The 26,868-nt window shown below is 42.6% G+C and overlaps 1 protein-coding gene across 1 annotated transcript; it reads left to right on the plus strand.

The window, feature by feature from the left end:
• Window positions 1-26,690, plus strand: s100z (S100 calcium binding protein Z). Its single transcript, XM_080189729.1, has 2 exons — window positions 1-144; window positions 26,529-26,690. The coding sequence occupies exons 1-2, from the start codon at window positions 4-6 to the stop codon at window positions 26,688-26,690; spliced, it is 303 nt and encodes a 100-aa protein (XP_080045855.1). The 5' UTR covers window positions 1-3.
• The last annotated feature ends 178 nt before the right edge of the window (window positions 26,691-26,868 follow it).

Below are 26,868 nucleotides of genomic sequence, written 5' to 3' on the forward strand. Positions count from 1 at the left end.
AAGATGCCATCTCAGCTGGAGGGAGCCATGGATTCACTGATCCACATCTTCCACAATTATTCCGGTAAAGAGGGGGATAAGTACAAACTCAACAAGGGCGAACTGAAGGACCTTCTGCGGACTGAGCTGGGGAATTTCCTGGCGGTAAGACCATGAAAGGGGAAAGGGCATGATGACCTTGGTGCAACAGGCTCCTCTCTCTTGTCTTTTCTCTGTCTCACCTTCTCAGTTAGCAGTGAATGATTTCTCCACAGCTACTCTCCCTCTTTTACCCCGTGACTCTAACATGAAGATTGCTTACATTCTGCAGTTACCGGTGTTAGACTCTAAGCACTGGGATGGTATTATAAAGGATTAAATAGCAGTTATTCAGTAGAAGCAAAATACTGTCAATGCTAGAAATTGAAATAAAAACAGAAAATGCTGGAAAAACCCAGCAAATCTGGCAGCATCTGTGGAGAGAGAATCAGAGTTACTGTTTGGAACCTGTTAGACTTTAACCTGATGTTTGTGTGCTCACCTCAGTCCAACACCAGCATCTCCATATCACTTCTACTTCCCAGTGAGGAATGGTAAAATGCAGCCATAATAGAGTCATCCACACAGGAGTCTCTACAACCTATCATGCCTGAATCACCTCTTTGATCAATTCGCACTGCTCCCCTGCCCTTTCCCTGTAAATAGTTACTTTTCAATTATATACCCAATTCCCTTGAGGAAGTTGTCAATGAATCTTCACCACCACTTCAGCTAGTGTTACTTCAGATCATAACAACTCACTGAGCAAATAAAAATCCCTTTCCTTTGGTTCTCTCACCAAAAAATTGTGTTCATAAGGCACAATGTTTTTCAACAGCCTGGTCTGAGTAACCTTACTTGTTACAGTACACTCACTCGGTTTATTCCATTTACTTGTGCAGTCAAATCAAATCTCAAATCCAACCTTAGGCTGTGGTCTCACTGACTGTGGTTTTACTGAGTGGATATTTATACAAAGGTTTGTAAAGCTAGAGCTAAGGCAAAGTGAACATTTCTGTCACCTCTTTTTTTTAAGAAAGCCTCATTATTTAAAAAAAAGTCAATAATTTACAAATTAACCTCACTCATTGAGAAGATGCACTGATCATTGGTCAGCATTTATTGCTCATCCCCAATTACCTTGAGATGGTGATGATAAGCCACCTTCTTGAACTATTGTGGTCCATGTGTTGTGGTACACCCACAGTGCTATTAGGAAGGAAGTTTCATGATTTCGATCTAGTGACGGTGAAGGAATGATGATATAACTCTAAGTCAGGATGACGTGTGGCTTGGAGTGGCACTTACAGGGGATTGTGTTCCAATGCATTGTCCAGTGGACTGGAAACACGCTAATGTGATGCCCCTATTCAAAAAGGGAGAAAGCCATAAAGTAGCAAACTACAGGCCAGTTAGCTTGACCTCTGTGGTGGGGAAGTTGCTCAAAGAGGTCAATTGCCTATTTCTGCTCCTAATTCCTATGTTCCGATATATCTTCTGCCCTTGCCTTTCTAGGATGTTGAGTTCATGAGTTTGAAAGGTGCTGTCAAAGGCAACTTGTTGAATTTCTGCAGCGCATCTTGTAGTCTTGTTGCACCTGGTGGTAGAGGAGGTGAATGTTGAAAATGGTGGCATCAGTTACGTGGGCTGCTTTGTCCTGGATAGAGTTGAGCTTCTTGAATGTTGTTGGAGCTGTGTTGTTGGAGCTGCCCTCATCCAGGCAAGTGGCAAGTATTCCATCACACTCCTGACTTGTATCTTGTGAATGGTGCACAGGATTTGAGACATTAAAAAACTCAGTCAGGATACCCAGCATCTGACTTACTCTTGTAGTCATAGTTTTTTATACAGTTTACCCAGGGTGGCACAGTGGGATAGTCTTTGGCATTGCTGCCCAGGTTTGGTTCCTGGCTTGGTTCACTGTGTGGATTTTGCATATTTCCCCGCGTCTGTATGGGTTTCCTCTGGGTACTCCAGTTTCCTCTCACAAGTTAAAGATGTGCAGGTTAGGTAGATTGGCCATGGTGAATTCTCCCTCAGTATACCCAAACAGGTGCAGGAGTGGGTAACTTCATTGCAATGTTAATGTAAGCCTACTTATGACTAATAAATAAACTTTAACTTTAAGGTTCTGGTCAATGCTGACCCCAAGATGTTGATGGTAGGGTATTTGATGAAATAGCTGAAGATGATTGATCTTGGATTCCACCCCAAAGAACTTCTGCAGCAATGCCTTGGAGCTGAGAAGATTAGCCTCCAATAACCACAACCATCTTCTTTTGAGATGGATTTGACCCCAAGTAGTGGAGAGTTTTCCCCATGATTTCCATTTAATTTTATTTTATTAGGATTTCTTGATGTCACAAATGTGGTCAAATACTGCCTTCATCTCATTCAGTTGGGAATTCATTTCTCTTGTCCATCTTTAGACTAATGCTGAAATGAGATTTGAAATTGAGTTGTCTTGATGGAACCCAAACTGAACATTGGAGAACAGGTTATTGGTAAGTGCCGCATGACTATACTGATGGTGACACATTGCAATACTTTAATTGCAATTAGATAGATGGGGCAGTAATTGGTTTGTTTGGATTTATCCTGTTTTTTGGGGGGGATTGGACATAACTGAACAATATTCCACATTGTTGGTTTGGTGCAAGTGTTGTATCTGTATTGGGATATCTTGGATTGAAGCTAATCTGGGAGCACCAGTCTTCAGCACTACATCTGGCCAGTTGTCAGAGTCTTTGCTTTACCCATTGTGGTCAGCAGAAAAAAGATCCCCACCAACGGGATGTAACCTTTGGGATGAAATATTATGAGGCCGCCAGTTTAATTTTGTAGGTTTTTGCTGTGGGAGTTGTAAGGGCCATGAGTCGCGCTTGAAGACAGCTTCCAAAATCATCATTGGACAACTGCAATCAGGTCTGTAGCTCTGGACAGACCTTCACAAAATTGTAACCTTAAATATCGGTCAGTATTTTGTATTCTTGGGTTACATTTTGTCACTTTTTCAGGTATTTTGCCAAGTGATTACACTAAAACAGGATATGTAGTTCAATGTCAACTTGTCCCTTTTATTTTCTGTGTGTTTTTGGTGCCTAAACACTGTTTTGTCCACAAGCAGACGTCAGCCAGTGTCACTGAATATGGGCATTTGGAGTTTCACAAACATGACATAAAGTAGAATCATAGAATAAAATCTATACAGTACAGAAGGAGGCCATTTGACCCCTCAAGTCTGTACCAACCACAATCGCACCCAGGTCCTAATCCCATAAACTTAATTTACCCTGCTAATCCCCCTGACATTAGGTTAAATTTAGCATGGACAGTTCACCTAACCCACACATCTTTGGACTGTGGGGGGAACCCAGAGCACCCAGAGGAAACCCATGCAGACACGGGGAGAATGTGCCGACTCTACACAGACAGCTCGAGGCCGAAATTGAACCCAGATTCCTGGTGCTGTGAGGCAGCAGTGCTAACAACTGTGCCACTGTGCTGCACTGTAGGGCACCCGTCTGCAATCACCATGAGCCCCTGAGTCAAGGAGGGCCTGTGTTGTAAAAATGCACTAATCTTGGACAGCTTTTGTCTTTGCCATCTTAATAAATCGATAATTAATGCCAACTGTCGCTCGTTGGAATCCGACTCGTTCAGATACTTGTTAGCTGAACCTTGAACACAGAACATTCATTTCATAATGCTGTTTGTCAACACTGTGAACATGATGCACTTCGGCAGGCGATCACCACTTTCTTGGTAGTGCTGGCGTGCAGATCACACTGATGTCTCCGCACATCACAATCACTGGCCGCTCTGTATGCTGCACTTCCAAACGTTTTGTTGTTGCTGAAATCAAAACAAATTAATATAAAGGGAAGGGTCTACACTGCTCCTTTAGTTGTTCATTGATTCCTCTGGCAAAATGGGAAGAATGTTGGGATTCAATGAGAAGGGAAAAGAATTAACATGGCTAAGAGATAGCTTAAGAAGGTCAAACTCATGTTTCTGGTTTGCAAAGTTGCAATAGCAAGATTTTAATCAAAATCTGAATAATTTCGTGAATAAGTCTTGCTTTCAGCTCACGGCAGCACCTCCAAGAAATGCATATCTTTATTGTCCTTGTTGTCACTCTGCCCTTTTGATTTACAATTTATATTCACATGTCATGAAAAATCTTAACCCACACTTCCTATCCACAATTGCTAATTCCTGCAACCCTTTTTGCATTATTGTTTGCAATGGAACTTGCCTTTGTAGTATCCAGAGAATATAATACATGCCTTTGAATCCCTTTAACTATGGCAGGTAGAATGCTTCCATTATTGAATTTATTCAAAGCTCTATACAGAATGTTTGAATGGTTGTGGCATGTATTCAAGATACATTAATAGTCAGGTGTATGTATTTAAAGAATGCATCTGCTTTGATTTTGATTTGATTTATTATTGTCACATGTATTAACATACAGTGAAAAGTATTGTTTCTTGCGCGTTATACAGACAATGCATACCATTCATAAAGAAGGAAATGAGTGAGTACAGAATGTAATGTTACAGTCATAGCTAGAGTGTAGAAAAAGATCAACTTTATGCAAGGTAAGTACGTTCAAAAGACTGATGGCAGAGAGTAGAACACGCTAAGATCTTTCAAATAAAACTATGGTTATTCACTTTAGCTTATAAGAATAATAATGCAGAATATTTTTTAAAAGATGTGAATCTTGTTGAAATTCAGAGACTTGGGTGTGCTCACACAAAGAAGGCAGAAAGTTAGCATGCAGGTACAGCAGGCAATTAGGAAGGCAAACGCCTTCAACTTCCTTCTACAGAGATTGGCAATATAAGAATAAGGAGGTTTGTTATGATATTTCAATGCTTTGGGGTGGCCACATCTGGAATGCTGAGTGCAGTTTGGGTCTCCATATTGAAGGAAGAATAAACTTGTACCAGAGGCAGTGAAGTGATGGTTCACTAAATTGGTCCATAGCTAAGATGAGGCTATGATGAGCAGCTGAATAAATTGAGCCTAGGGCAGTGCAGTGGCACAGTGGTTAGCACTGCTACCTCACAACACCGGGGACCCAGGTTCGATTCCTGGCTTGGGTCACTGTCTGTGCAGAGTCTGCACATTCTCCCTGTGTCTGTGTTGGTTTCCTCCAGGTATTCCAGTTTTCTCCCACAGTCTGAAAGGCATGCAGGTTAGGTGTATTGGCCATGCTAAATTCTCCCTCATTGTACCCAAACAGGCACCAGAGCGTGGTGACAAGGGGATTTTCACAGTAACTTAGTTGCAGTGTTAACGTAAGCTTACTTGTGACACTAATAAAGAAACTCTATACTTTCTAGAAGATTGAGAGGCAATCTCACTGAAACATACAAGATTCTTGTAAGGGGTGTGATAGGGTAGACACTTAGAGAAACTGGTCTGGGAATCAAAATCACAGGGGCAGGAATTCAGTGCAAGGAGCTGATCATTTAGGACTGAGATGAGGAGGAATTGCTTCACTCAAAGGGTTGTGAATCTTTGGAATTCTCTATCCCTGAGGATTGTGGATTGAATACATTTAAGAACATAAGAACATAAGAAATAGGAGCAGGAGTAGGCCATCTAGCCACTCGAGCCTGCCCCGCCATTCAATAAGATCATGGCTGATCTGTTGTGGCTCAGTTCCACATTCCCGCCCTCTCCCCATAACCCTTAATCCCCTTGCCTATCAAAAACCCATCAACCCGCGTCTTAAAAATATTTAGCGAGGCAGCCTCCACCACTTCCAGAGATTCACCACCCTTTGAGTGAAGAAGTTCCTCCTCAACTCCGTTCTAAACCGCCCCCCCCTTTATCCTGAGGCTGTGCCCTCTAGTCCTACTGTCCTTTCTGAGCGGGAAGAGCCTCTCCACCTCTATCCTATCCATCCCATTCATCATCTTGTACGTCTCAATGAGATCTCCCCTCATTCTTCTAAACTCTAACGAGTACAAGCCTAGTTTATTCAGCCTCTCCTCATAGTTCAACCCCCTCAACTCCAGAATCGGCCTAGTAAACCTCCTCTACACTCCCTCCAAGGCTGAAATATCCTTGCGTAAGTGCGGCGACCAAAACTGCACACAGTACTCCAGCTGCGGCCTCACCAATGCCCTATACAGCTGCAGCAAGACCTCCTACTTTTATATTCAATCCCCCTCGCTATGAAGGCCAGCATCCCATTTGCCTTCCTGACCACCTGCAGGCTGGGCTTTTGCGACTCATGCACAAGGACCCCGAGGTCCCTCTGCACCGTCGCATGCTGCAGTTTTTTGCCACGCAAGTAATAGTCCTTCCTACCATTATTCCTAACAAAGTGGACCACCTCGCACTTGCCAACCTTAAATTCCATTTGCCAGTTCCTGGCCCATTTGCCCAGCCTATCTAGATCCTTCTGCAGACTCTCCACACCCTCCGCACAATTCTCCGTTCCACCAATCTTGGTGTCATCAGCAAATTTCGACACCATACACTCGGTTCCCTCCTCCAGATCATCTATATAAATGGTAAATAGCTGAGGCCCCAACACCAACCCCTGGGGCACTCCACTAGTCACCAACCGCCAATCCGAATAGCACCCATTGACCCCACTCTCTGCCACCTATTTGACAGCCAATCCTCTATCCACGCTAACACCCTACCCCCAACTCCATGCCCCCTGACCTTCTGCAATAACCTCTTGTGAGGCACCTTGTCAAACGCCTTCTGAAAATCAAGACAGACCACATCCACCGGCTCTTCTCTATCCACCACCCTAGACACATCCTCATAGAACTCCAATAAATTCGTCAGACACGACTTATGTTCCCCTTAACGCAACCGTGCTGCGTCTGCTCTACCAAACAATTCTCCTCAAGATGCCTCGCTATTTTCTCCTTGATCACGGATTCTAACATTTTACCTACAACAGACGTTAAACTAACCGGCCTATAATTCCCCGCCTTTTAAGGCTGGAATGCAAAGCATTTTGTTCTCTCAGGGAAGGAAAGAATACAAGGAGCAGGTGGGAAAGTGGAATTGAAGCCCAAGGTTAGCTATGATAGTATTGAATGATGGAGCAGCCTCAGCAGGCCATTTGGTCAATACTTGCTCTTTATTTCTTGTGCATACGTTTATAGTAATGGAACACTTTCTAAACATGTCATCAATTTATGATCAATAAATTATGACCAAAACATCCAAAATTCATTTCCTTTCTTTTTTAACAAACTGACATACACACACACTTAAAATAAAATTCAAAAGCATCCATATTCCCCAATATTAGGATTACACGTATCAGTGAATTGTAACAGAGCTTAATTGAATGTTTTATCTGAAGGCCTCAGCCTCTCTCAAAAACCTATTCATGTTACTTGGCCTTGGTACATTTGCTCAACAGCATGGCTCAATAAGCTGCAGCCAGATCGTGTAGTGTGAGCAAGGGTTATGTACACCGGTTTCAAGGACAAAGATGCTCAGGGGAAACAATAAAATAATGCATGATATCAGGAGCTGCAGTTGTCAAGCTGATATTCTATCCCCTCTGGCAAGCCCCCCAAATTTCCCCTTACATAACATTACCCGCTTTAATGACCTCACTGTGCTGCCAAGTTCCAGAATTCCTCTCCTATAAAGTCAAGGGAATTTCCCCAGGGCTACTAAAATCCAGACCTGTCTCCTGCACTATACAATAAAAATAGAATTTGTTTGTTTAATCACTGTAAATCAGTGGCCAGATATTATTTCCTACGTGGCATCTGCATCTGGGTTGTAAAACGAGTGTGTCTGCCCACTCACTTCAAGTATCAGCACAAGCAATCGGCTAGCTGTATATTAGTTCTAGTAGGATGCACCTATTGCTGTCCTGAATTGTCTCTATAATAATTGCACCACTTATTAAGGTTATTGCTGATATCTTGGAGGAGGAACAGCTGAGGCCTGGTGAAGGTATGACTGGGCCAAGAGGCACAGAGTTGGCAGGAGGATGAAATTGAAGTCAAAGTTGTGAATTTATGAGTGGGAGCCCAAGGGCTGCTTGCAATTATTAGGCAGTCATGCCAGAGCTGTAACTAGGAAGCACTAATACTATAATATAAAGGTTAGGCACATAAGAACATGACTAGGCCAGTCAGTCCCTTGAGCATGTTCATTCATTCAATTAGGTGATGACTTATAATGGATCTTGCAGCACCCCAGGTTTAATGCCCTTACCAAAAAGAAATAACACAACTTTTGCAATTTCTGGTTGACATGTTGTTGGACGTAGAGTTGGCAGTTTAAGGGTGAGACAGTAGGATTATTGCTGAAGTAAATGATTAAAATCAGCCATTTATTAGAGATGGTTTAATACATTGAGGCAGAGATTGGTCATGTGAAAATGAAATGTTTTCTGGTATATGTGCATTGTAACCCCTGGTCATACAAAGGCTGCTGGTGATTATGATTTTTTTCGGGAAGTTTAGCTTGCGTATCTTTACAAAAGCAAACTACTGCAGATGCTGGAAATCTGAAATAGAATCACAAAATTGTTGCCACATAGGAGGAGGCTATTCGGCCCATCATATCTGTGCCAGCTCTCCAAAGGAGCAATTTATTAGCGCCACTCCCCTGAAAGCAGAAAATGCTTGAAGTGCTCTGGTCTGGCCTGGTCTATGGAGAGAAACACAGTAAGAAGTCTCTCAACACCAGGTTAGAGTCCAACCAATTTATTTGATAGTAATCTTACAAGCTTTCAGAAACGGAAGGAACACTGTTTCCGAAAGCTTGTAAGGTTACTATCAAATAAACTGGTTGGACTCTAACCTGGTGTTGTGAGACTTCTTACTGTGTTTACCCCAGTCCAACGCCGGCATCTCTACACTGGGGAGAGAAAAGCGGAGTTAAAGGCCAGAATTTTACCATCTCGTCTGTCATGAGAATCAGAGCGGGCGAGGAAGGGACCACGAAAAGTCCATTGAACTTTCAGGATGAGTGAGGACATTAAATCCTGCCCAAAGTTTTAGGCTGCTAACCCTTCATCAGAACTGGAACAAGTTAGAGATGCGACAGACTTAAAACAAGTACACCAGCAGGGAAAGTGGGGAGGAAACAAAGAAAAAAGAAAATTCCTGTTTTGATGAGACACTTTACAGACTTTTGGGCTCAACACTGATGTCAAAGTTTCAGTTTATAAACTGCTCGCATTTTGTTTGGTTTTTTTGATTGTAGCTGCTGGTTACCTTCCTCTAGACCCCATCCCTTGTTTCTTTACTTGTCCCATTACCACCCCCCCCACCCTTTCACCTTGCACAACCATTTCTTCTACCTTTTAATTTCTCCTGCCTTTCATCCTCCACCTGACTTTGCTTTCAATCCTTTGATCTTGAACCTTTTCCAGTGCTGACGATAGGTCATTGACCTGAAGTATGTGAACTTGGTTTCTCTCTCCACAGATGCTGCCTGGCCTGTTGTGTATTTATAGCATTATCTGATTTTACTTGGCTGTATTTAGTTTGATTGCTTTTGAGCTGTTATGTTGTGCATCTAGATGTCAGGGAGATACAGGATAAACAGGACAAGGATTGTAATCTCATTTCCAAAGGTTCTTGAGATGTTCTTTCTTGAAGGGTGTGGTGGGACAAAGCTAACGGGAGCATTTGTTATTTTGTGATTATTGCTTTATTTTACCATGTAAAATTATCAGTTTTATTTTTAGGATATAAAGTGGCTGGGTAAGGAACTATCATGGTGGTTGTATGTTACAGACAATTCTTTTGATTGTGATCTTTCTATTCATGGAGTGGGGCGTCCATCCCCAACTGCCCTCCATTTATAATGTAGGACCAATTACACAAGAAGAAATATTGGGTGCTTGTCATAAAGGACGGTAATAATAATCATGGGTGACTTTACGCTAACTGGAAAAATCAGATTGGCAGTAGTAACCTGCTTGTTGAGTTCATAGAATGCTTTCAAGATCGTTTCTTAGAGCAGCACGTTCTGGAACTAACCACAGAGAAGGTTATATCAGACTTGGTATTGTGTAATGTGACAGGATTAATTAACGATCTCAGAGTAAAGGCACCTCTAGTTATCAGCGACCACAGTATGATTGAATTTTACATTTTTGATTTATTATTGTCACATGTATTATCATACAGTGAAAAGGATTGTTTCTTTCACGTTATACAGACAAAACATACCGTTCATAGAGAAGGAAACAAGACAGTGCAGAATGTAATGTTACAGTCATAGCTAGGGTGTAGAACAAGATCAGCTTAGTGCAAGGTAAGTCCATTCAAAAGTCTGACAGCAGCAGGGAAGAAGCTGTCTTCAGTCGGTTGGTACATGACCTCAGACTTTTGTATCTTTTTCTCGAAGGAAGAAGGTGGAAGAGAGAATGTCCAGGGTGCGTGGTGTCCTTAATTCTGCTGGCTGCTTTGCCGAGGCAATGGGAAGTGTAGACAGAGTCAATGGATGGGAGGCTGGTTCGTGTGATAGATTGGGCTACATTCACAATCTTTCGTAGATCCTTGCGGTTCAGTTTGAAGGGAAGAAGAGTGGGTCTAAAACTAGTATTTCAAAATTAAATAAGTGCAACTCTGTTGTAACTAAGTGCAACAAGACATTGGTATGGCCACACTTGGAATACTGTGTACAGTTCTGGTTGCCCTATTATAGAAAGGATATTATTAAACTCGAAAGAGTGCAGAGAAGATTTACTGGAACGCTATTGGGACTTGATGCTTTGAGTTATAAGGAAAGGCTGGATAGACTGGGGACTTTCTTCTCTGGAGCGTAAGAGGCTTAGGGGTGATCTTATAGAGGTCTATAAAATAATGAGGGGCATAGATCAGCTAGTCAATATCTTTTCCCAAAGGCAGGGGAGTCTAAAACTAGAGGACATAGATTTAAGGTGAGAAGGGAGAGATACGAAAGGGTTCAGAGGTTCAATTTTTTTCACACATAGGGTGGTGAGATCTGGAGCAAGTTTCCAGAAATAGTAGAAGAGGCGGGTACAATTTTGTCTTTTAAATGGCATTTAGACAGTTGCATGGGTAAGATCAGTATAGAGGGACATGGGCCAAACGTGGGCAATTGGGACTAGCTTAGGGGTTAAAAAAGGGGCGGCATGGACAAGTTGGGCTGAAGTGCCTACTCCCATGCTGTAAACCTTTATGACTCTATGTGGCTAAGAACACTGAGCTAGGGGATAGATCAATAGAGAGCGGTGGCAGAGATTTGAGGTATAGAACATAGAACACCACAGCACAAACAGGCCCTTCGGCCCATAAGTTGCGCCAATCATATCCCTCCCTACCAGGCCTATCTATAATCCTCAATCCCATTAAATCCCACGTACTCATCTAGAAGTCTTTTAAAAGACCCCAGCAAGTTTGCCTCCGCCACCACCAACGGCAGCCGATTCCACTCACTCACCACCCTCTGAGTGAAAAACTTATCCCTGACATCTCCTCTGTACCTACTCCCCAGCACCTTAAACCTGTGTCCTCTCGTAGTGCCCATTTCAGCCCTGGGAAATAGCCTCTGAGAATCCACCCTATCTATACCTCTCAACATCTCATAAACCTCTATCAGGTCACCTCTCATCCTTCGTCTCTCCAGGGAGATAAGACCTTGCTTCCCCAACCTATCCTTATAAGGCATGCCACCCAATCCAGGCAACATCCTTGTAAATCTCCTCTGCTCCCTTTCAATAGCTTCCATATCCTTCCTGTAGTGAGGCGACCAGAACTGCACACAGTACTCCAAGTGGGGTCTGACAAGGGTCTTATAAAGTTGCAGCATTACCTCCTGACTCCTAAACTCAGCCCCTCAATTAATGAAGGCTAGCGCCTTCTTGACCACATCCCCCACCTGCGAGGCCGATTTAAGAGTCCTATGGACCCGGACCCCAATGTCCTTCTGATCCTCTACACTGCTAAGTGCCTTACCCTTGATATTATACTCCTAAGTATATTTCAGAATATTCAGAATAAGTATATTCCTACTGCAAAGAAAAACTTTAAAGTGGAGGAGCCACCATCCACGGTTATCTAAAGAAATTAAGGAAAACATCAAACTTACCAAGAAGCATATAACTGCACAATGTTAAGTGTCAAGTCAGGTGACTGGTCATAATATAAAGAATAGCAGTGAATGACTAATAGGTGAATCAGGAGAAAGCAATTGTAATACGAGAGGAAGCTAGCTAGAAACATAAAAATGGATACAAGTGTTTTGACATGTATTTAAACAGTAAAGTGAGCACTGATGTTCGAGATTAGGGTTCCCCACTGAGTGTGTTTGAGAAAGGGATGAGTGAGAGAATGAGGATGAGTGTATCCGTTATGAGAGTCCAGCATTCTAGCAGCACGCTTCCCACTTGAATCAAAGGAGCACTTTTAATGAAAAGACTTTTCAATTATAGTGAACGTATAGTCTAAGAAATAAAAAAAGGCTTTCATAAATTGCATGTTTGTACCTATTGCACGAAATTTTACTTTGTTTTGGCTTTTGAGCACAATTAGAATGTTCCTCATGGGATCCTTCCATCCTCTTAGGAGATCAAAAGGATTCCACGGCTGGAAAAGTTTGGGAAACCCTGCTCTAGAGAGTGACACTAGGGGGTTCATAATAGATAATAAGGAAATGGAGGATGAAATGAACAAATATTTTGCTTCCATCTTCACTATAGAAGATATAAAAAAAAGTTCCAGTAATAGATGTAAACCAGGAGGTGGAGGGGAGAGAGGAACATGGTGAAACTACAATCACTAGCAGTACTAGCAAACAGACGGAGTGTGGGCTTGAAAGTCGCTGGGTCCTGATGGACTTCATCCTGAAGTCCTAAAAGAAGTGGCTAATGAGGAAGTAGATGTGTTGTGTTAATTTTCCAAAATTTGCTAGTTTCTAGAAAGTAGTGAGTATAATTCACGAAGTATAATCCACTATTTGCTAGTTTCTAGAAAGTAGTGAGTATAATTCACGAAGTATAATTCACTATTCACGAAGAGAGGGAGGCAGAAAACAGCCAGTTAACTTGACATTTGTCATGAAGAAGAGGTTAACATCAATCCTTAAGGAGGTTATAGCTAGGCACTTAGAGAAACTCAAGGAAATTGGGAAGAGTCAGCTTTTAATTGTGAAAGGAAAATCACGTTTAACCAATTTATTGGAGATCTTTAAAGGAGTAACATGCTTTGGATGAAGGGAAGCCTGTGCTTGAGCTAGACTTGGATTTCCAGAACTCATTTGATGAGGTGGCACATCAAAGATTATTGCAGAAAATAAAAGCTCATTGTGTAGGGAATAACACATTAACATGGATAGAACATTGGCTGGCAGCAGGAAATAAAGAGTATGCATAACTGGGTCTTTTTCTGATTGGCTGATGTGACGAGTGGAGTCCTGCAGGGGTCTGTATTGAGGCATAAAATCTTTATAATTTATATCAAAGAACTTAAGGCATGGTAACTAAATTTGCAGATGATACAAAGATAGGTAGGAGAATATGTTGTGAAGAGGACATGAGGAGTTTGCAGATGGATATAAATAGGGTGAGAATGGGCAAAAGTCTGACAGATGGAGTATAACATGGGGAAATTGTGAAGCTGTTCGCCTTTACAGGAAGATTAAAAAAAGAGTATTACTTAAATGAAGAAAAACCCACTTTGTTCCCTTCATTAGTTCACTCAGTCACCTTGAAAGAATCCTCTTAAATTTGTCCAACACACCATGCCACTCAACAAATCTGCACTGGCAATCTGATTAACCCATGCATTATTAAACACTCACAAACTTGTTGAGGCAAAACCTGACCTCCTAATAAACCTAAGCATTAATGCTTCAATGTGTTGCATCGCTATGATACTCTGCACATAAGCATTATTGAAATGAGCAGTTTAATATGGTCAGGAGAAAAAGAGTGGCACAGAAATAAAAATGATTTTATATTAATAAATGAGCCAAAATTAATTTCTGCCAACTAAATCTTGCAATCGTGATTCTTCAGACAAGAATGGACAGAAGAGCATCTAGTAGATGGATCTTGAACTGTGGTGTTCTTCTGATCTCTAAGGATAGTGATAGAATCCTGGAAAAATCACATATACAACCATTTTTAGCCACTAACAACATCACTCAAGTGGTTTGCCAATCTCCCGCTGGAGAATTTCAATGGAAATTCCAGGCAGTGGTGTTTTATTTTTATAACATGTGAGATGGTCTGTTTGTGTCTATTTGTGTTTAGTGAAGAGGTTTAACCTCTGTTTTCACCCATCAATTTGTACACAATGAGATCCTGAACTTAGATTGTCAGGAGAGGGACTGAATGGAAGTGAAGAGTTTCTCCAGATTGTGCAGAAGAATGGAAATGGAAGGGCAAGTCAAATCAACCAACATCATTCTTAACCATCTCTCAATATTTTATCCTGGTACGATCCTCATCTCTGCTCCCTTAAGTTTAAGGGACGACGACATGAAAGAATATGGCAGACAATTAATTGGTTTAACCATCCAACATCAAATGTGATTTGAACACATTAAGCACTATCAGCTCCTGCTCACATCTGTAAAAACTGCCAAGATTGTTCCAAGATTGTCCTGGAATGCAAACAAAGGGACATAGAAGCTAGGAGTAGGAATAGGCCATTTGGCCCTTCGAGGCTGCTCAGCTATCCATTACGATCATGGCTGATCAACCAACTCTGTAACCGTTCCTGATTTCCCTCCACATCCTTCAGCTTCAAGAACTATATCTAACAACTTCTTGAGAGCATAATGTTTTGGTCTCAACTGCATTCTGTGGTAGAGAATTGCACAAGCTTACCATTCTCCAGGTTAAGAAGTTTGTCTTCATCGCAGTCCTAAATGGTGTACCCTGTATTCTTAGACTGTGACTCCTGGTTACTGCCACCATAGGAACATCCTTCCTGCATCTACCCTGTCTAGTCTTGTTAGAATTTTATAGGTTTCCATGAGATTTCACTACCCCCCGCCACCCATTCTCCTAAACTCCAGCAAATATAATATCAACTGACTCAATCTCCCTTTGTATGTCAATCCCACCTTCCCAAGAAACAGTTTGGCAAACCTTTGCTGCACTCCCCACATAGCAAGAACATCCTCCCTCAGATAGGGAAACCAAAACTACACACTTTATTCCAGCTGTGGTCTCACCAAGACCCTGTATAACTGCAGCAAGACATCCCTGCTCCTGTACTTGAATCCTCTCGCTATAAAGGTCAACATACTTTTTGCGTTCTTCACCACCTGCTGTCCTTGCACGTTTACTTTCAGCGACTGGTGTACAAGGACACTCGGGTTTTGTTGCACATTCCTCTCACTCTCAATCTGTAATGATTCCTATTTTTGCCGCCAAAGTGGATTAGCTCACATTTATCCACATTATTCTGCATCTGCCCTGCATTTGCTCACTCACTCAATTTGATCAAATCACATTGAATTGCCTCTGCACCCTTCTCAAAGCTCACTATCCCACCCAGCTTTGTCATCTGCACATTTGGAAATATTACATTAAGTTCCTTCATCTAAATCAGTAATACACATTGAGAATTGCTGGTATCCTAGCACTGTTCCCTGTGATACACCACCAGTTATTGCCTGCACTTGGAATAAGACTCTTTGACTGGAATTTTACTGATATGCCAGCCCGATTCAGGGGGCGGGTTTGGCTCGGAGAACGGCATTCTCCATTGGCCTCAGCGGGATCACGCGAAACTTGGACAGACGTACCGGTAAAATTCCACCCTTTGTTTCCTGTCTGCTTGCCAGCCTTCTATCCATTTTAATACACCACCCTCAATCCCATGGGCTTTAATTTTAAATGCTAATCACTTATGTGGAACTTGGTCAAAAGCCTTATGAAAGTCCAAATAAACCACATTCACTGGTTCCCTCTCATCAACTCTACTAGTTTCACCCTCGAAGAATTCCAGTAGGTTTGTCAAGCAGGATTTCCCTTGCGAAAATCCGTGCTGACTCTGTCTGATCCTGCTACTATTTTCCAAGTGCTCTGCTATTAAATATTTTATAATGGACTCTAGCATTTTCTTCAATACCAGTGTCAGGCTGACTGCCCTATAATTCTCTGTTTTGTCTCTACCTCTCTCTCTTTATATAGTGAGAGGAAAGTGAATTTGGAGATGGGACAGTAGCTTTCAACAATGATAAGTTCAATGTTATTTTTAGGAGAATCCTGACATTATTGTTAAAAGCAAGCGCCCCATCTCTGAACTCCCTTTTCTCTGCAAAGTTCTTGAACAGATGGTTATTTCAAAACCTGTGTTCATCTTTCCTCCTTCCAATCAAGTTTCTGTACCTGCCATGGTACTGAAATGACTTTTATCAAAGTCACAAATGACATCCTACGTAACAGTGACAAAGGTAAACTTTCCCTTTGCATCCTTCCTGACCTGTCTGCAACATTTAACACAGACAATCCTATCATCATCCTTCAACACCTTTGCACTGTCATCCAGATGGGTTGGACTGCTCTCAGCTGGTTCTATTCTTTTTCATCTAATTGTATTCATTGTATATCATTGTAATACTTCTCTTCCTTTGCTGGTGTCTAGCAAAAATCTCTCCTTGGTCCGATTCCCTCTCTGCAGAAAAACCTGGACGATATCCAGGGTTGGGCTAAGTGGCAAGTAACATTTATGCCACATAAGTGCCGGTCAATGACCATCTCCAACAAACAAGAATCTTACTATTGCCCCTTGATATTCTATGACATTACCATTGCTCGCCTTCAAAATCATGGAGGTACCATTGATCAGAAAAGGAACCGGACTAACTAAATAAATGCTGTGGCTACTTTTATTAGCCTCTGAGGCTAGGAATTCTGCAGTGAGGAACTCACCTCCTGAGCCTCCAAAGTGTGTTCACCATCTACAGGTACAAGTCAGGAATGGAATGGAATACTCTCCACTTGCTTGGATGAATGCAGCTCCTACAACACTCAAGAAGCTCAACATAATCCAGAACAAAGCAGCCCATTTAATCGGTATCCCTTCCACAAATGTCAACTCCCTCCACCGCCAATGACCAGTGGCAGCATTGTGTGTACCATCTGCAAGATGCAGTGCAGGAATGTATCAAGGCTTCTTAGATCTTCCAAACCCATGACCACTACAATCTGGAAGGACAAGAGCAGCAGATACCTGGGAACAGCACCGCCTAGAAGCTCCCCTCAAAGTTACTCACCATCCTTAGTTGGAAATATATCACTGTTCCTTCACTGTCGCTGGGTCAAAATCTTGGAATTCTCTCCCTAACAGCATTGTGATATTCCTACAACTTATGGATAACAGTGCTTCAAGAATGCAGTTCACCAACGCTTTCTCAAGAGCAATTCGGGATGGAAAATAAATGCTGGCTTGTCCAGTGAAGCCCATGGATGAATAAAAAAAAGCTGCTTGTTAGCGTCACCATCCAAAGGCACAGCGTTAGTTTTCACATGTATATTGATGGCACCCAGGTATAGCTCATCACCACCCCACTCGACTCCTCCACCATCGCTAAATTATCAGACTGCTTAATCAGACATCCTTTCAATAAATATTGGGAAAACTGAAGCCATTGTTTTTGGATCCCCACCACCCCCTTCCCCGAGCTCTGTTGCATAGCTACCAACTCTGTCCCCCTCTCTGGAAACAGTTTGAGACTAAACCATACTGTTTGCAACCTGGATGTCATATTTGACTCCATGATGAGCTTCCAGACACATATTTGCACCATCATTAAGGTGATCCATTTGAACTTCTGACTTCATCCCTGTCTCAGTCCACCTATTGCTGAAATCCCCCAACACGCCTTTGTTAGCTTTAGACATGATTATCCCAATGCATTCCTGACTGGCCTCCCACATTCTACCTTCCAGAAACTTAAAGGTATCCAAAGTTCTGCTGCCCAGGTCTTACATCACACCATGTCTCTTTCACTTCACATCCCCTATACTTACTGTCAGGCAAGGGTCCTGATTTTAAAATTGTTTTTAAATCTCTCCATGGTCTCACCCCTCTACATCTCTGCAAGTTCCTCCAGCTCTACAACCCTCTGAGATATCTGCTTTCATTTAATTCCGTTACATGCAGCATCCTCAATTTTAATCGCTCCATCATCAAGGGGCCACACTGTCAGTTGCCTATGCTCTTGGCTCTGGAATTCCCTTCCCGCACCTCTCTACTTCACTTTCCTCCTTTAAGACAGTCCTTAAAATGTGCCCTTTTGATCAAACGTTTGGTCATCTGATTTAATAGCTCCTCGTGTGGCGCTGCGTTACAATTTGTTTAAAAATGCTCCTTTAGGTGTTTGATGGAGTTAAAGGGACTATATGGATACAAGTTGTTGTTGTTTTGTGGTTACTGTACTTCATTGACAGAGATCGGGAAACAGGTCCATGAAGCCAAGTTATTGTCAAAAATACAATATAAAATGGACTAAGTATCTGATAATGAATACATAGCGAACAGTCAGTCTTTGGTACAGTATACTGTCGGTCTAAAATATCTGTTGAGACCAACAAGTTAGAATGGCTGTTAAAGTAACTTGTGTGCTAGACCTGAACAGAAGTGTGAGGTTTTTTGCCACAAGCAAAAAGCTGAGGAACCCAATTCTGGCAAACCATGTCAGTGCAATCAGATGGCACCAGTATATGCCAGAATTTTCCAGCCGTTCTAGCCAGCGGGGTCTTTTGATCCTGCCAATGGCAAACTCCTGCCACGGGTTTCCCGGCGGCAGGGGAGGGTGTGTATAAATCAGGAAACCCCACTGACAGCGGTGGGAGTGGAGGATCTCACCACTGCCGCCAGCCAATGGTGCTCCCCGTCCACTTCTGCGAAAGACACCGCAGGGAGCGTGGAGAATCAGGTCCATGGTCTCTGCTTGTTTTGATTGCTCTCCTTCTTGTGTTTCTCTTCTTTGTTGTGTAACTTCCTTGCTCTTTTTGCAGCCTAACTGATTCTAAGATTAGACTTTTTAAAAAATTATTTATTGAGCCACAGGATGTGGGAATCTGATTTATTGACCTTCAGACACTTGAATGGCTTCTTTGGTCATTTCATAGGAAAGATAGAATCTGTGAAGTGTAGATGGAGGCCATTCGGTCCATCAAGCCTGCACTGATAACAATCCCACCCAGGTCCTATCCACATATTACTTTGCTATTCCCCTAACACTAAGGGGTAATTTAGCATGGCCAATCCGCCTAACCCTCACATCTTTGGACTGTGGGAGGAAACTGGAACACCCGAAAGGAACCCATGCAGACATGGGGCGAACGTGCAAACGCAACGCAGACAGTGACCCGAAGCTGGAATCGAACCCTGGTCCCTGGAGTTGTGAGGCAGCACTACTATGCCACCCTGCCACCCTAAGTGCAGCTCAGAATCAACTATATTAATGTGGGTTGAACTTACATAATTGGCCAAGCCAGAGTAGGATGGCAGATTTCCTTCCCTAAAGGACATTTAGAGAATCAGATGGGTTTTTACACCAGTCCAGTGGTTTCACTATCACTGTTGCTGATAATCAGTGAAAGTAAGGATCGGCACTCAAACCAGCTTTATAGAACCAGTTCTATAGAACTACAGGTCCACTAAATTAGGAAGCCAATGTCATTACTTAACCTACAGAGTAATTAAAATAAATGATTTTATTTTTAGTCAGCCAACTCACACTGCTGGTGCTCAAGCTGAGGTTACCTACGCAGGCAGGTACACAGTGTATTCAGGCAATGCATTTGCTAGCGAGGAACAGATTGGAAGTGGTGAAGTGATTTTCTTCAGCAGAACAAAAATAAATTAAAGTTTGCTGGGCTGATTTTTTTTGAGCGGCTATCAATCTTCCCTTTTAAGATCCTGGACAAATGGGCAGAGTGTTCAGAGTGCCACAGTGCGGCCATTTGTTCCTGAAAATGGCAATTGGCGACCTATAAACAGTGTAACAGAGCTGCAGCCTACCTTCTGTTTGCATGTTATTTGCCCTTTGAGAGGGAAGCTTGAAAATTGCATGCAGTAGACCAGGGGCATCAAGTTAGCAACCATCACCTACCCCAAATCCCGTACCCACCCCCACACCCTTCAACCCAGCCAACCCTGATTTTCAGGAATAAAAAGGTGGCCAACAGTTGAAAATCACTTCTTTTATTTTTAAAGTTAAAGTTTATTTATTAGTGTCACAAGTAAGCTTACATTAACACTGCAATGAAGTTACTGTGAAAATCCCCTAGCCATCATACTCCAGCATCTGTTCAGGTACACAGAGGGAGAAGTTAGCATGGCCAATGCACCTAACCAGCACATCTTTCAGACTGTAGGAGGAAATTGGAGCACCCGGAGGAAGCACATGCAGACACGGGGAGAACGTGCGGACTCCGTACAGACAATGACCCAAGCCGGGACTAGAGCCAGGGTCCCTGGCATTGAGACAGCAGTGCTAACCACTGTGCCCGTGTGCTGCCCTCTGATGTTTTGCAGTTTACAGCAATTCTGCCTTTTGAGCTAAACATAATTTCTTCTGAAATTATGCTCAATATAAAGTGTTGAACATCGGCCTAGCCAATGGTGCCTACATCCTGTAAATGAATAAAAATCCATTCGACCGACCCTCAATATATCTTGCCTTTTTGTGAACCAAAATATTTCACAACCTTACCTACCTAATCTTATGCAGTGAGACAATGTACAGGTACAAAGCAAGCTGGTTTATTACAGCATCTGATAAGCCACATGAGGAGGGGTAGAAATTGATTCCCCTAATTTATCACTGCAGTAACAGTAATAGCTATAACAGAGTCTAGTTGCGAATTTAACAATTGAGTATGTGCTTTGTCAATACTGTGGGAGTCCTATTATGCACGCTTGCAGATTATGAAGAATTAATCAGATGGGTTTTCCAAGTTTAAATCAAAGAACAAGGTAAGTTTCTTGACCCTACTTCCAAAAGTAAAACAAAACTAGAAAAATTGTAACCCTCATTCTTACATCGCACACATTCCCCACACCCACCCCCTGCCCTGGCACGCACTAATACAAATGGTAGAATAAAAGGATAGACTTAAAAATATTTACAGTTCATAGAGAAGATAAATAATGAAGAAATATACAGTAAAATGTCATTTCAGTGGTCTCAATGCAGTGATCACATACTGTGGCTGTTTTATTCTTCCTGGGTATAGCTGCATAGAGAAAATTTACAGGCCTAATCTCCAAAACATTTTGCTTTGCAGTAGATATTGCTTCTCAGAATGTTTACTCTGCAATATCTGGGCAAAGTACTTCCAAGAGAGAGTGAGAGAGACATGGCTCTTTGCAGCCTTTCAGTATATTCTTCGACTCTCTACTCTGACTTGGTAAACAGTTCCTAAAAAAAACCTTGCCGGATGTAGATTCTAGAGGAATTTGATTACCATGCCTGTTGTAGTCAAGTACATTTTGATGGCTCATCGCAGAAACATTTGAAGAGTAATTGTATAAAAGTCAACAGGAAATGGAGTCCTTCACGCTCCTCAGGAGGGGGAAGGGTTTGAGAGTCTCATAGAATCCTACAGTGCAGAAGGCGGCCATTCGGTATATTGGCATGGCCAATCAACCTAACCCGCACATCTTTATGTACATTTCCCAAGTCCAAAAAACAATCATCCACCACACTGTCAGTTTTCTGTCACTCAGCCAGTGTTGCATCAAAGCTGCCACTGTCCCTTTTATTCCACAAGTTTCAACTTTGTTAGCAAATCTATTATATGGCATGTTATCGAATGGACTTCTAGAAGTCAATGTGCACCACATTAGCCGAACCAGCTTCACACTCATGGTGGATGCATCTTTACAGTGATAAAACTCACACCATTCATACCAGAGCAAGCGACACCCACAGGAACATGTAAGGAAGGATCATTTGCTCCATGAAGCCTTCCCAAGGGGAAGAAAATAGAACTGTCCCTTCCTTGGGCTTGCTCAGTTCTCTGGTTCCACCCAATGGAGTGGCATTGTGTGGGCACCTCAATTACACCTCTAAGAATAAGTCCCTCCACCAAATACTTAAATGATTCTGTCCCCACAATCTAAAACGGAGTGGAGTCAGGGAATAAGGACAGCTGAATTTTCACTCCCTCTCTGATATCAAGGAAAACAGGGACACCAGAAATACATACTTGTGCATAATTTTTGGTGTACTTTGTAATGATTCCAACAGTGGAATAGGTTTGTATTTCCAATAGAAGAATTTTTTCTTAAAGTACCAAAAAAGCAGAAACCAGATAACTCTTCACAATAATAGCAGATGATGCATTTAAATAATTGTCTTCATCTGTCAAATTAATGGCAGCCATTAAAGCTGTTACGTTGATCAAGTTAAATCACTATTAGAATATTATCATTTGAGCAAAGTATACCTTTATCTGCTCTTATCCCCAATGGCAATTTATGACTTCATTTAGGAGAAATGTTTGAAATGCGAAGCACATTGATGAGCATCTAAAGTGGTTAATGATAATGTGTGACAATTTATCATAACTCAGTTCCATTTTCTCTTTCTCAATGATACTGATTCACTCTGAATCATCCAGAAGCTCTGCAAAAACATGGGCTGTTATTTAAAATGGTTACATCAGCACACTCTCAACTCGTGTAACCCCCAAGCCTGTCTCCAGGCTATGAGTTGGTTAGGAATGTGGGGCAGATGTGATTTTTTGCTGGCTGGATTTTAATGACCTGCAATCCTATTAAAATCCTATCAAAAGATTGCCAGCCAGCAGACAATACAATTTATGTTCTATCAGTGTGAGAACAAAAAAGAACAGATGGCACGGTGGCACAGTGGCTAGCACTGCTGCCTCATACCCAGGGTTCGATTCCCAGCTTGGGTCACTGTCTGTGTGGAGTTTGCACATTCTCCCCATGTCTGCGTGGGTTTTCTCCGGATGCTCCGGTTTCCACCCGCTGTCCAAAGATATGCGGGTTAGGTGGATTGGCCATGCTAAATTGCCCTTCAGTGTCAGGGAGGCTAGCTAGGGTAAATGCATGGGGTTATGGAGATAGGGCTTGGGTGGGATTGCGGTTGGTGCAGGCTCAATGGGCTGAATGGCCTCCTTCTACACTATAGGGATTCTATGATTCGAGGAAAATCATGTGGATCAAGAATGGATAGAGGGAACGCAGCCCCATTGGTGGAAGAATTGAGAATCAAAGGACACCAATTAGAGGATGAGAAAGGGGACCTAGTGGTAGGGGATGGGGATATGGCTAAGGTCTTGAATAACTTTTTTGTTTCTGTCTTCACGGAGGAGGACGTGAATAATTTGCCGGGTGTCAGCGATGGAAAGGTGGTAGGACTGGAGGGTCTTAATGACATTACTGTTACTAGAGAGGTGGTGCGCGACAGACTGGAGGGGCTGATTGTGGACAAGTCCCCAGGACCGGATGGAATGCATCCGAGGGTTCTGAAAGAAATGGCGGAGGTTATAGTGGATGCCTTGGTGGTTATTTTCCAGACGTCGCTGGATTCCGGGGAAGTGCCGGAAGATTGGAAAACGGCTAATGTTACGCCGTTGTTTAAGAAGGGTGCCAGGCAAAAGGCGGGGAATTATAGGCCGGTTAGTTTAACGTCTGTGGTAGGTAAAATGTTAGAATCCGTCATTAAGGAGGAAATTGCGAGGCATCTTGAAGGGAATTGCTTGATAGGGCAGACGCAACACGGTTTCATTAAAGGGAAGTCGTGTCTGACAAATTTACTGGAGTTCTATGAGGATGTGTCTAGGGAGGTGGATAGAGGAGAGCCGGTGGATGTGGTCTTTCTGGATTTTCAGAAGGCATTTGATAACGTACCTCACAAGAGGTTACTGCAGAAGGTCAGAGGACATGGAGTTGGGGGTAGGGTGTTAGCGTGGATAGAGGATTGGTTGTCAAATAGGAGGCAGAGAGTGGGGGTCAATGGGTGCTATTCGGATTGGCGGTTGGTGACTAGTGGGGTGCCCCAGGGGTCGGTGCTGGGGCCTCAGCTATTTACCATTTATATAGATGATCTGGAGGAGGGAACCGAGTGTAGGGTGTCGAAATTTGCTGATGACACCAAGATTGGGGGAAAGGCAAATTGTGCGGAGGGTGTGGAGAGTCTGCAGAAGGATCTGGATAGGCTGGGCGAATGGGCCAGGAAATGGCAAATGGAATTTAATGTTGGCAAGTGTGAGGTGGTCCACTTTGGTAGGAAGAATGGTAGGAAGGACTATTACTTACGTGGCGAAAAACTGCAGCAGGCGACGGTGCAGAGGGACCTCGGGGTCCTTGTGCATGAGTCGCAAAAACCCAGCCTGCAGGTGCAGCAGGTGGTCAGGAAGGCGAATGGGATGCTGGCCTTCATAGCGAGGGGGATTGAATATAAAAGTAGGGAGGTCTTGCTGCAGCTGTATAGGGCATTGGTGAGGCCGCAGCTGGAGTACTGTGTGCAGTTTTGGGCGCCGCACCTGCGCAAAGATATTTTGGCCTTGGAGGGAGTGCAGAGGAGGTTTACTAGGCTGATACCGGAGTTGAGGGGGTTGAGCTATGAGGAGAGGCTGAATAAACTAGGCTTGTACTCGTTAGAGTTTAGAAGAATGAGGGGAGATCTCATTGAGACGTATAAGATGATGAATGGGATGGATAGGATAGAGGTGGAGAGACTCTTCCCGCTCAAAAAAAACAGTAGGACTAGGGGGCACAGCCTCAAGATAAAGGGGGGGCGGTTTAGAACGGAGTTGAGGAGGAACTTCTTCACTCAAAGGGTGGTGAATATCTGGAATTCTCTGCCCGTTGAAGTGGTGGAGGCTGCCTCGCTAAATATTTTTAAGAAGCGGGTTGATGGGTTTTTGATAAGAGAGGGGATTAAGGGTTATGGGGAGAGGGCGGGAAAGTGAAACTGAGCCACGACAGATCAGCCATGATCTTATTGAATGGCGGGGCAGGCTCGAAGGGCCAGATGGCCTACTCCTGCTCCTATTTCTTATGTTCTTATGTTCTTATGTTCTTAAGTTGATTGATGAAAGAAGCAAAGGTGACATCAGGAGAAACATTTATACACAGCATGTGGATAGAAATTGTATGCAATGCCTGAGAGGGTGGGGCAGGCAGATTCAATCAAAAAGAAAATGGATAAGGACCTGTGAGAGAGATTTGCAGGGTTATGTCGAAACAGTATAGGAGTGAAACTAGCTGAGTTCCTTCTGCAACGAGCCAACATGGCCTCCTTCTGTGCTGGAACTGTTCCATGGCTCTTTGATTCTATGAACGAACTGAAAATGTTACCAGATAGTGTTGATAATTGAAATTTCTTCAAAGCAGGCCAACTATCTGATTTATACATCATTATTTCAGTGTGTAGTAAACAGATTTCAGAGCAATTGTTTAAGTAAAGTCCATCCTACTCTCTATTCTCAATACTCTACTTTGTTGCTAAATGTTTTTTGGCAGGATGTTAAGGCCCTGATTGGGGTGAGTGAGGAGGCAGCTAGGTGTGAAAATTCACAGCCTGGCCAGTATGTTGTTTCGCTGGCACCATTCTACCCTGAGTCATTTTACAATGCAGGGAATTGGGGGACAGACAGTTTGGGCTGCCTGCCCACAAACAACAGCTAGCCAATTAAGGCTCCTCAAAGGCCTTATTAGGCCCAATGCCAGAGGCCAACTATGGGACCCCAGAAGCAGCAGGAACCAGGCCAGCTGTACGGTGGCAGCCTCCCAACTATAGACCAGCGTCCAGCAACTCCAGGCAGGCTTTGTGGCCTTCCGCACCTGCCTGGTCACAGCTGTAGCATCAGGCAGCCCAGTGGAGGTCCTCCCACTCCAATGCAGTGGCCCAGCTGCTGAAGACATTTTTAAATGTAAAGGTTTTAATAAATTGGAGAGAGGCACCTCAAAATAACTGCTGGGTAACAGTTCACAATATCGTGTGATTCCCATTCCCATGAAGCTAAAGGACAAAATCCTGCCTATTCTTTTGAACAATTGGAGGCAAAGGAAATCACTGATCTCAAAAGAAAATTACTGATTATCAACTAAAAAGTAAATGCCTGATATGCTTAAAAGCATAGTTTTTTTGGAGATACCCAATGAAATAATTCAGTGAACAGTTTCCTAACATTGGACCATTTGTTTATGCAAATCTTAATTTGTTAACCCTGCAGCTATTTTCATTTTGATGCAGATCTTGTCTAAGTGCTGGGTAAAGCTTGAATTCAAGCATTTCCCTACCTGGGTATATTTTGTGACACTTAATAATGTACAAGGGATGAGACGGACTACCCAACTGCAACTGAGGTGTTGGAGCCAAATTTTCATTTTAAAATTAATTTATACATTTTGTTCCCTATGCTATTGTAATCAGTTTTTCCCAATTCAGCACTGTGTTGTGTGGGATAGTGGTATCTAAACAAATGCTGTATGATTGACATTAATTGTCTTCAATGAGTTGTACTATTGATTAAGTTAAATGTGTCTAATTATCTTTTTCCTTTCTTTCTCCAGGCTCAGAAGGATCCCTGCCTCGTGGACAATATCATGAAAGATCTCGATTCCAATAGAGACAATGAGGTGGATTTCAATGAATTTGTTATTCTGGTTGCTGCTCTGACTGTTGCCTGCAATGATTTCTTTGAAGAACAGCTTAGAAAAAAAGGCACAGCCTAATAGAACTAAACATATCTTAAACAGATATCTGGTGAACATGTTTAAAAAAAAGATACAAGCCTGTCTGTTTTTCTTTGTAGAACTGCTATAACTTCAATGTCTATGTATTTTGTAAGTACGAATATATGATTCAGTTTGAAGGCAATAAAATGTCAACAAGTTGCACAAATGTGTGTTT

This window comes from Carcharhinus amblyrhynchos, chromosome 5 (assembly GCF_965287045.1).
Source record: "Carcharhinus amblyrhynchos chromosome 5, sCarAmb.v2.hapA, whole genome shotgun sequence".
NCBI lineage: Eukaryota > Metazoa > Chordata > Chondrichthyes > Carcharhiniformes > Carcharhinidae > Carcharhinus > Carcharhinus amblyrhynchos.